This window comes from Limulus polyphemus, unplaced genomic scaffold (genome assembly GCF_000517525.1).
Source record: "Limulus polyphemus unplaced genomic scaffold, Limulus_polyphemus-2.1.2 Scaffold169, whole genome shotgun sequence".
NCBI classification, from domain to species: Eukaryota; Metazoa; Arthropoda; class Merostomata; order Xiphosura; family Limulidae; genus Limulus; species Limulus polyphemus.
In genome coordinates this window covers 354,774-367,108 of record NW_013665779.1, presented here as the reverse complement: position 1 = coordinate 367,108, position 12,335 = coordinate 354,774, and the positions used below count along the sequence as shown (strand labels likewise).

The following is a 12,335-nucleotide window of genomic DNA, read 5'->3' as shown; positions in this document are numbered from 1 at the left end:
TCCAGCCCTTTAAGTACTAAAAACAGGGTGGTGGGTGGGTTTGTATGTAAAGTATAAGTTACAAGTTGAGGATACCAAAGCTAATAATAATGAGGCTGAATCTATTTGGGTTTCTGTTAGTGGATATATGGGAGAAAGCTTTTAGTTGGAACTTGTTATAGACAAAACTGATAAAATTAATGAGAAATTTACAGTGAGATAAAGAATTCAACTGTTAATAAGGTTATAATTATGGGAGATTTCAATTTTATGCATATAGACTGGAAAATGTTATATAGAGTCAAATCATGAGTGAAATAGGCTTTTCAAACTGTTTAGGATTTTTTTTTCCACAAGTAGTTAAAGAACCTACTAGAAAAAAAAATGCTATTTTATATTTATTATTAACTTTTCATAAAGAAATGGTTGATAGAGTGAAGATTGGGAAAATGTCTGGATGCTCAATTAGATTTACTGTTTTGCTACCTACAGAGATAAGGAATAATTATATTTTTGGTTCCAAATCTCTATTTCTAATTTTGAAAAAAGCAATTTTTGAAAAGATGACACAAGAATTATCTGGTGGTGACCTGGACAACTGAATTAGTTGGAGATGATGATCAAATGGGGAAAAAAGTTTTGAAATAAATTTTTAAATATTCAAGATAGGCATGCAAGTGAAAACACCAGGTTGGCTCACAAAAGGTATAAAGGATAAAATTAAAGAAACACATTGTAAATATAAAAAATTTAAATTGACTTTAATGATGCAAGATATACAGGATTATACAAGATCAAGAGAGTTGGTCAAATGGAAAATAAGGAAATTTACAAAAGTATATGAAAGAAAGTTAACTGAAAATGTAAAAAAAATGTAATGTAGGTAAGCAAAATGTAAGGAATTTATTTGAGGAATGATACAGGAAGGCTAATAACTGATGATTATGGGATGGCTGGATTATTAAATTCTAATTTTTATTCAGTTTTTGCTAATGAAGACTTAAGTAACGTTTCTCAATCTTAAAATTTACTAGATGAAATCAAGATTGAACAAGATGATCACATTAATTCTGAGCTGTTTAAGAAAAAATTGGGAAGTTTAAAGAATGATAAAACTCCTGGATCAGATATTTACCCATGGGTTTTGAAAGAGGTTAAGGATTGGATATATGAGCTACTTTGCTACTATTTTTTGTAAGTCCTTGAATAGTGGGCAGGTGCAAAAAGATTTGAAGTTGGCTAATATTACTCCCCTTTCCAAGGAAGATGATAAAAATCGTCCCAGTATTAGACTTACATTACTGATGTGAAAATCTTTTGCCAGTCTAAAAAATGATGCTTGCAAAGTCATTTAACAAAGTTTATAATTTTGTTGGATAGTCAGCATGGTTTTAGGGGAAAATCTTGCCTTACTAATCTTTTGACATTCTTTGAAGAGGTTACTGCTTATGTAGATGAGGGTATGGAAGTGAATTTGGTATACATGGATTTTTAGAAAGCATCTAACAAGGTGCGACATAAAAGGCTTGTTAAAAAAAATTATTTCTATAGTTGTGGAGAACAAATTGGCTCACTGGATTGAAAACTGGCTAGATGGAATAAAGCAGAGGATTGTTATAAACAAAGTTCAGTAAAATTGGAATAATATTACAAGTAGGGTACCTCAGGGTTCAGTATTTGGACCTTTGCTCTTTTTGATTTACATCAATAGTATAGATGAAGGAATGGTCAATAGGTTATTTAAATTCACTGATGACATTAAAGATTTGGGTGTTACTGGCTGTGAAGAGGACACTGCTGCTTTACAAAAGGATTTGGATTATTTGGTGAGTTGGACAAATAAGTGGTAGATGACTTTTAATTATAATAAATTCAAGGTAATGCAAGTGGGATATCACAATTTGAATTATGAGTATAATTTTGATGGGAATAACCATAACAGTGAAAAAAATGTTGATGTTCTGTTCGATCAATTTCTTAAGCTACCCAAGCATTGAGCTGTTGATATTCACAGGGTAAATATAATTTTAGGCTGTATTTACAGAAATACTAAATACACGTTTGACGAGGTTAGAAGTCATTGTACTGGTCATTGGTTACATCACATTTGGAGAACTGGTTTAGCGTTGGGCTTCTTATCTTAGAAAGGACACTGAATTTTTGGAAAGGGGTTCAAAGGAGGACTACTAGGATGATACCTGGGATGGAAAGGTTGTCATATGAGGATAGGTTAAGATCTCTGAACTTGTTTACTCTTGAAAAAAGAAAAGTCAGAGGTGATATGAGAATGGTAAGACTAAAGTACATTAATATAAATGTTGGTAGAATGGTAGTCAGGTTCAGCTAAGAAAGCTTTATTTTTCTAATAGGGTGGTTGGCCTTTGGAACAGTTTGCCTTCAGATGTGATAAGTGCAGTTAATTTAACAGAGATTACAGGGAAAGCCTGATAAACATTTTAATGATAAGGGCTGACTTTGAATTTTTTTAGTATAATTTAGTGGAACATTGATGGCTTAGATAGACCAAAAGGTCCCTTGTTGTCCTTTATTGTTATGGTACATTATCTCACAGCCCACCAATTAAGAATCCTCTAAGCCAGTCAATTCTCAATTGGTGGGCTGTGAGATGAGCAGTTATAGGCTACCACAGGCTGGGAAAACTGTGACTGCCCTAAACTAATGAGACATCAACTTCATAGTTTGAACTTGAGGTGCAAAATGTTGAGAAACCTTGCTCTAAGCAACCTGATCTCATCAGGTTAAATTAAACATGCCTCACTGATAAATAAATGTAGTGTATTAACTGGTTTACGAAATAAATTATATTATTTCAATAAATCATAATTTGACCTGTAATGCAATTTTTTTTACTCTATATAGTTGTAGCTTATAACCTACTTTATGTATATTAAGTATATTATTTTGAGTTTAAATTCAGAAGCTATTTATAATATGCTGTTGTATACAACATGTGACTAAATATATATAAATATATATATATTAAATTCAGTTTTATGTTTAATACCTGCTATATCTAACTCAAAATGTTTGTGGTTTTGAAAAAAGATATTTCAAAACATCCCACTTTATTTAAGCTTTACAAAATTTTATTTGTTGGACATAAAGTTTGATTTACAGCATTGCTTTCTGTTTGTCATATAAAATACATGACCAATCTTTTTTAGTGATTTTGGCATATATTTTACAAAATTCAACTTTAAATAGATAGTTTTACTCTTTTCTCCATCCAAAAATGAGCTAAACTTATAACAAAAACACATTTGTGGTTAGATGTTCACAATAAACTTCAAGTCAAAACTGATAATCATCAGTAGTTGTCCCTGCTAAAATTTCTATGTTTAATAAGTTAACTTTAACCTTATTCCAACTATTTCCTGGATAAATAATTGTATAAATATTTCTTTTTTTCTCCAATTTTAACTCCAAGTTTCAATGTCTTGTGCACTGAATAGGATACAGTGTTATTCACTTTAGCTCCAGAAAATTTAATCAATTTGATAAAGAAAAACAGTTCAGGCACAAACATTATCCTTTTGATGAGATCAACAAAACACAACTTCTAACTAGATCATGAACAAAATAGTAAGTTTGGGAAATTTTTTAGATATTTTATGCAATAGTTTTTTGAATCAGTAGTAACTGTTTTCAAACCTGTAGGAAATCCTTACTTATTCCAACAAAGTTTTCCTGCTTATATATACCATGAAGATACTTTTGGTGTAAAATATTAGTTTAATTATATAAATATTAGGTTAATGATTACAATATCTTGTTAAATAATATGAATAGGTAAAGTCATAGTCAAGAAGTTCTGTTGGTATTTCAGAAAAAAAAAGAAGTTATAATATCATAAAGAAGTGGTCTTTAACAATCTCTTTGAGAGGTAAAGATACTTGAACTTAGCTAGGCTTTCTGATTCTACTTAGCTATTTATATACAGCTATTTACAACTATCGGGCAGGACTTAAGTGGAGTATGTTACTATCTTGTTTATGAACACTCTGTGAAATTGGATTGTTGATCCCCTCTACAGACAGTTACCTGCTATAAGGACAACAGTTGAGATTCCTCAATAATCATCTCCTCGGCTGACGACCTCCTTACATGTAGGCCGCAGCAGGATTGTGTGCTCAAATTGAGCAGTGTAACAACCCTTGATGTCACATAGTGGTGGATATGGAACAACAATCCCTTTGTCACACAAATCTTTCAATGCCAGTAAATACTTTGTTTGTCCCAGTCTGTCCAACCATCGTCGGCAAAATGCTAATGTTCCAAAATTTTGATTTATAACATTGAGCAACTGTTTGGATCGACCCAGCCTGTAAATGAAATTTAATTAACTGATTTAAAAATTTTGAATTCCAATAATTTCTAAAAGACAACTCTGATTTATTAAAGTTTTGTATAATAAAACACTATTTTCACACAAAATACTGATAGTCTTTAATTTTAGCTTGCAACACTTAATCTATCTTTAACTTTTATTTGTAACTAGTTTAAAAGGTTACATTTCTCTGACACTAGATGTAGTACAATATAAGAAAAGCAATTAATTTATCTATAAAACTAAGAAGTGATATAATCTCTAAAAAACTTGTTGTGAACTACATTCTAATACATATTGCTACTTTATTTTACTTAAGATTCTCCATTTCATGATGCATGTCCAGCTAGGCCATTTACCTCATTAAACAAATGAACCATGTACACTTGATTGTTTAATTTCCTTAATTGTTTTGACATCATTTAAGTAAACTTTATACCTGAAGGAATGTGTATAATCATAAGTTATTTTGAAGGAAAACTATCCTAAAATAATATATATATACATTTTTTTATAATTATTGAAGATTACATCTAATATTAATTACCTTAATGGAACGTGACCAACATCATAGTCCTTCATATAATGTGAAACCTCCATGTCATCATGAACAAATCCTTTTCCTGTGCTACCAAAAGTCTCAATAGCATAAAATTCCCCTTCCTGCATGAGAATAAATAAACTTAACAGTTTTAGCAAAGGTCCAACATCATTATCGTGTTCCAAGTTTATTTTCACTAGGTGGAATTGTGTATAATCATCAAACTTAATATTGGAAGGCTAGAAGATTCTAAAAATCAGTTGGTTAACTGATGTGCTGCTTGAAACTAATAATGTTCAATATTCATATTTATATAATTACTTACCATGGCATTACTAGTACAAGAACGTTCTCGTGGTTCTCCCCTTTTCTGGTCCCAAGTATACTTAACAACTAAGTTATGAAAAATCATTATTTTATATTATGAAATATAAAGCACTTAAGCCCCTCAAGTGAAGATAAGGATCAGTATTATGTAAAGTTCATTACAAAAAGAAACAAAAAACAAACTGGTTTCAACATTCTTAATACCAATAAACACTTTAATTACATATAACTTTGGATACAAATAGATGCAAGCTGAAATTGTAGTATTATTTATGTATAATTTATTAAGTGTTTTTTGTTCTTATTTAGACCTTTTAAACTTGAATTGCTCAATAAACTTTTAAGACCTTTTGCATTGAAAATCTGCAACTTATGAAACTTCCAGTGTGGACCCCATAATTGTATAGAAACCTTGAATTATAGCTTCTATATAAGAAAGCAAACTGTCTGACCCGCTTAAAAATTCCTTGAACACCAAAATATTCTTTAATACAAAAAGTAAAATCCCTATGCCTATCAAGAAAGATGTTAAACTGACTGACATTATTTTAGTATTAGCAATTATAGAACCAAGAAGGAAATGAATGAAATGGTTAAACTTGGCATATAATTCTGCTTTCAGATCAGATGATGTAAGCATACCAGTGTCACCTTTTTTTTAAAAAAAGAATAAAAAGCATTCTAACAGCAGCTAAAAGCTTTGAGGTAAATTGTAAGTATTTTTCTTTATCATCATCTACTGTTTTAATGTAATCCCTACTTACCTCCATACGTGTGGCTTCACCACCTTTTACAATTGGAACCGTCTTGCCTGCATGAATCCGATAAGGACCTATTGAATGGCCATTAAGATTTCTAATGGATTTAACTACGGGAAAGAAAAAAGAATTAAATTTTATATATTATTATCTTACAATTCAGAATATTCTAATTTATATAAACGATGACTTAAAATTTGTTAGTCATTGCTAGAAATGGGACATTTTCTGGATTATGTTAATTTTTTAATAACTCAGTAGTGAATCTAAACTTAATTTATCTGGTACCACATTTCATAATCTTATTTTCATTATTCTAATCTGCTGGTGTTTCAGTAAAAGTCGTACTTACTGATTACTTCTTAATCTCTTCCTTTTTTACAAATTACCAACAAAATTTTCATTTTACATTTTAAATCAGCTTAAAAAAAATAAATAAAGCTCAATTATTCACCATATCTTGTAATGCACACGAACCTTTAGAATGGAAAACTCTTAAATAAAAAACAGTTATATGTGAAAAAAAAATATATATATATATATATACGGCTTTGAGAAATCAGAAATTGAGAAGATCATCAAAAACTTAATAAATCTACAGAGATCAAGTTATTTTTTTCTACAGAAATCTTTGAAAAAGTTATGTTTGTTTGTTTGTTTTAAATTTCGTGCTAAGCTACACGAGGGCTATCTGCACTAGCCGTACCTAATTTAGCAGTGAAAGTCTAGAGGGAAGGCAGCTAGTCATCACCACCCACTGCCAACTCTTGGGCTACTCTTTTACCAACGAATAGTGGGATTGACCGTCACATTATAACGCCCCCACGGCTGAAAGGGCGAGCATGTTTGGTGTGACGGGGATTCGAACCTGCGACCCTCAGATTGCAAGTCGAGCACCCTAACCACCTGGCCTTGCCAGGCCTGAAAAGCTATGTACATATGATAATCAATAAAATAGTCTCCTGAGAACAATGCTTCACTAAACTAGCATATCTTAATCCTGAACCATACTTAAGATGTGACAATAATCCCACATTTGGTATCTCAAAATTAACAAAATAAAAACAAATTTAGATAAATTTTAGATTTACTAGAAAAAAAGTATTTTGTCAGGCACAAGGACTTAAATTTGTCCTCATGAAATTTATACAATTTTACTAAACATTAAAAGTCTTTTATACACAAAGAATCTGATTTTTTAGTAAATTATGTTTATTAAAGACTCGTTTGCAATGGTATGAAAATACTCATTTTCATCTTACAGTTTCATATTTCAAATGTAAAACTTCTAGGACATCCTAAATGAATATGAAATTTATTTTTTGAAAAATTTTCCTTTTTATCAATTATTTTCCCTACCTTCAACATCAACTGTAATGAATTCATCAATGTACAGTGAAAGAAAAAAGTTGAAAAATATGAAATAAAAATGAATAATACAATTTTTTTCTTCTCTGAATATGTCATTTGTTGCCAATCTTCAATTTAATTATCTTTACAATTTTAAGTATCAACATTTTCATAACTACTTTTGTTTAATCTAATTGTTTTATTGCCAAACTTCATTCCAAGAAACCTATTTATTATTTCATGAAAAGCAACAAATCAAGTATAAATATGCTAACAAAATTCCACAAGCTACTTGGAGCTGACAACAATTATAGACAAACTGTATATGTAAGCCTGCCTAAAAGAAATAACCACAATAACATAGTTTTAGGGGGAAAAAATGCTTTTTTCTATCGGTTATAAACATGTCCATTAAATAATTACACATGGTTTAGGTAAATGTCTTGAAACCTATGATAAATTTGGAGGAGCATCACTGGTGAGTTTGACAAATTTGTTGATATCACAGCAAATTGAGTTGGTAGGAGGTTAAAATTTTTTATCTGTAAATTGTGTTACTAATTGGTACAACACCCTGAAACCCATATAAGGGAAGAAAGAAATTACATAAAAGGGAATCCAGAGTGCAAAATGCATCATGTGACACACAGAAGTAACGATTTGAGCTCTGTAATTAGTGTTATTTTTGAATCATTTAACTGATTACATCTGATTAATTGATTAGTACAGTGTTCATCAAACCATGGTATGTACAAATAATAAAAAAAAACAAAAACATTAATGCTGCCAAGACAAGTTGCCTTCCTTCGATTCACCAAAGTTGAACAAACTTGAAGTAAAAAAATATTAGGTTAAAACTGAGCAGAACACAGATAGCTCATTACATAACCTTGTGCATAATGACAAACATAATAGCAATATTTCTATTATTAGATAGTTGGAATAATAAAAAATAACAATAATGGGAAACCCTAATTTTAATTAGTTAATTATGTGATAATTGATATAATCAGAATTTCAGTTAATTGACTGTTGGAATAATCAAAAACAGTAATAATAGGAAACTAATTTAGTTAGGGTGATTGATTATTTTGATAACAATCAATTTGATCAATAATTTTGATTAATCGACTGTTGGAATAATTGGAGAGTAATAATTAGAAGCACTAATTTTGATTAATTGGTTTAATTATAATATCAATTAAACTATTAATTCAAATGACACTAATTAATATAATCACTTCTCACAGGTAATCAATTACATTGATTAAATTGCCAAGCTATAGTGAATATTGAAAACTTAATTAATTTTTTTTTAAATTCAGAATCTAAAACATGGAGATAATAAAAAATTTGAAATATAACTTATGTCTTCATATATAGACATATGATGGTAAAAAAAGGTAAATAAATTTTGAATGTAACTGTAAAAAAGGTTGTAACATGCACTCATAAACAAAGAGTTATGTTTATTATTATTAGGCAATGATCTGATTTAAAATCACTACACTTTTCAACACTGACTTAAATAACAGGTTACTGAGGCATAAGTAGAAAGACATGATTTTCTACTGGTAAACTGAAACAGAAATAAAACTAGGCAATAATAGTTTGATTATAAGTGATCAAAGTAATTTAAGCAACAATAATTCTTGTATTTCATATTTTCAAAGAACTAAAAAAGTCAGAGACAATTTGGTTCAGAATAAATAAAGAAGCTTCAGGAGAAATATGATCAGTACTATTCATAAGCTAAGCCATGGCAATGACAATTTGATTACAGGTGATCAAAGTAGCTGCAACTGTAAGCTTGATTCATAAAACATAGTAAATTAACAATTCTACTTCACATAGTTTCATTAATGTATGATCGATTAAAAGCATTAAAAAAATAATTTAAACTCCTTACTCGGGTAGGTTTTCCCTTCTAATTCTATTTCATACGACTCCATAACTTCTTGAATGGCTCCTCCAATATCACAAAGACGAACATCAATGCCAGCCTCCTGCAAAAGTCATACATATTAGCTTCTATTGAGAATTATACTCCACCTTTATACTTTAAATTTAGATATAAAACAACAAAATTTACAAAACTCTATTTCCACACAGTGAATCACCACTCTCACTATTTATGACATATTCAAGCCTCTTTGACTATTTGTATCCAGTTTACAAACGTATTCTACTGGCATTAAAAATTAAACTATAACAAATTATAGCCTAGAACCATGTGATTTTTAATAGGGAATATGACAACATTAAGCTTTAGGTAAAATTATTTCTCATCTTTCCCCTCAAATCGAATATGAAATAAAATTGCAAGTAAAAGACTTAGAATTTTGTTTCCATATAAATTTTATCATCATTTGTTTTGGATAAAGCAAAAACTTTAAAAAATCCAAACTTTTAACCATAACTTTGACTTTTAGACTACCACTTGTAAATTTTACCTGAAGAGTATAAATATTTAAAATGTCCACCTGTGCACATAAAAAATGTCAACATATGAAACAAAGCTTCAAATCCATGGTCATTGTACAAATATGTTGTTTATTTCTAGCTCAAACAATTTGAAAACAGTAATCTATTCAGTCTTATAGTAAGATCTGCCTTGAAATGAGCTTAGAGAATAGCACAGGGTTTTTTGAAACAGCTACAGATAATTTCTAAAAGGAGTACAGGAGTAACTTTGGAAATACGATACAGTAAGAAAAATACCATCTACATATATTACTTTTATTGATATATACATAATATTTCACTGTAAAGTGTCTTTCACCAAAGTAACTAGTGTATTACAAGACCTTTGACTGTTTTGGGATGGCATGGATGCCTGAATTAAAGCAATACAAAAATAATCTGGATTTTCCTCTCTACGGGTCACCAGAAGCGAGATATAAAGAGCTACCTGACATAGTCACTCTATCTCCAGTGTATATGTCCTTTTTCAGCTATCCAGAGTGCCCCAAAGTAAAAAACGAGTGAATAGTCAAAACCAAGATTTCTTATTTTCGTTCATCATCTTTCTTCAACAGGCCTAGCACCTACCTAGTTCTATCAGTAACTATAATTTCATCATCATTATCATCTAATAGAGCAAAACATTCTCCACGATCTTTGACTACATATTTTATTATTATTCTATGCAAACTTTATAAAGCTTTATAATAACTCTATAACCTCGTAACTCATGTAGGCCATCTTAAAAAAAAAAAGTAAAGAAACAAGTATTAGGAAAAAGTTTATCACTAAATAAAAATGGTATGTAAGGATAGCTATTGAACTTGAAAAAAGGAACCAAACAAGATAGGAATGGAAGTGGACATATCACTCGATCTGGCTAATGATCACATAGCAGACCAACTAGAAAGGATTAAAGTTTAGACTGACCATGACTTACCAATAGTAAGACAACAAATAAATTTATGACTGCATTATGAAAGCATTCTTATTTAGAAACTATATTTTACCAATGTGTCTCATTTAGTGCTTTAACTATGGCCTACTTATATTGTAAGTAGGTATGCAACTCTTCTGAAAGTTCTTTACAAAAATTACACAAGTGGATGAAATTATTTTAAATTGGAGATGAAATGTCCTATATGTATATAGTTTTTGAAAAATAAGATATTTAATTTAGATTTTTTCTAAAGCAATGTTTTCCTTGTGCTTTTATTTCTTTTCACATGTTGTCTATCTAACATGTAAACGTAATTTTCATTTTAAGATTAAAAATACTTTTATGCATCAGAAAATTTTCCAATTTCACATGCGAAATTCTTATAATGTCCAGATAGTTATCAAACGTTTTTAAGAAAAAAATTTGTATTTTATCTGTTATTTTCACTAATGAATATCTGTATGAGCTTGGTCGATTTGACCGATCTTGTAACCACCACAAAAAATTAAGAAATAAATATAAGTTATGCCTTTTTCGTTCTACAATGACTACAAATTAACATGAAAACATAAATGTTGACTAAATAGCTTAAATCTTATAACATTAAAAATTTATATATACTGATTATTTTTATTATATTGACCTTTCAGCCATGCCTGGCCAACAATAAAGAAGTTACAAGGATGTGGCGCACGTGCACTCATGTTACCATATCCAATAATATAAAAATTACCTTTATTCTCAACAAAGTGACCTGTCCTAGTTGTGTTTTAGTGGACTAGTATTTTGTAAAATACAGTCACATTGCAATTATTATACATTATATATGTATACAGATTATTACTATTTACAAATAACTTCTTAAACTTATTTTTCTTAAAACATAGAACACTAAATAAAGAAGTAAAGCAAACAATTATCTCTTCTAGTTCCAACCTTTGTACTTAGTTGTTGCATGTCGTTGCTTGCTAAGCCTTAATAAATATCGTACGTGGAGAATGTGAAACAAAATAATTTTTTTAAGGTTTTATATATACATTTGATTAACCAAAAAATCATAAATTACTATACTGATACCATAGAGTTCCACTATAATTAAATACAGCTTAGTAACTAAGCTGTATTTCGGTCTAAAAAAATTATGAAATTTTGAGCAGACGAAAGACCTTGAAAGAACGAGATGGCATCCTAAAACTTTAAAATAGCTGAGAAAACTACTAGGGGGACATTTTAAGCGTTCGATTGGTTATTCACATATCATATATAGAACTATGTATACATATATATATAAGGAACTGTTTCCAAAAATGGAAAGAGGTGAGGGGCGCACTGCGTTTGATTCAATACGAGCGATATCTCAGCAAATAGAAAAGACAGAAGGTTCTTATTTTATATTCTACCTTGATAATATTGGTAATTTGAGTTCCTAATTTGTACAAAATTACAGAATTTGTGTTTTGACATCACAAACATTTAATGTGAACCAGTGCTGCATTCAGTATACCACGTGACACACAGAAATCGATGTTTAGGTGTGTTTTTTTAATATTTACTTTTAAGTTAAGAAATTAAATAATATACAATACTAAAATTTGAATTATAATCTACAGTTTGATATCAAACTTAATG

General features: G+C 29.7%; 1 protein-coding gene across 2 annotated transcripts in view; it reads right to left on the bottom strand.

The window, feature by feature from the left end:
- Nucleotides 1–3,064: 3,064 nt before the first annotated feature.
- The window catches only part of LOC106477781 (methionine aminopeptidase 2-like), a 44,859-nt gene continuing 35,588 nt past the window's right edge, over nt 3,065–12,335 (bottom strand). For both annotated transcript variants that reach the window (XM_022381501.1, XM_013938311.2), the window contains exons 9-12: nt 9,213–9,309; nt 5,960–6,063; nt 4,875–4,990; nt 3,065–4,322 (exon numbers count right to left, since the gene is read on the bottom strand). In XM_022381501.1, the coding sequence (XP_022237209.1) occupies nt 4,070–4,322; nt 4,875–4,990; nt 5,960–6,063; nt 9,213–9,309 (570 nt within the window). In that variant the 3' untranslated portion in view covers nt 3,065–4,069. The remainder of the gene's footprint in view (nt 4,323–4,874; nt 4,991–5,959; nt 6,064–9,212; nt 9,310–12,335) is intronic.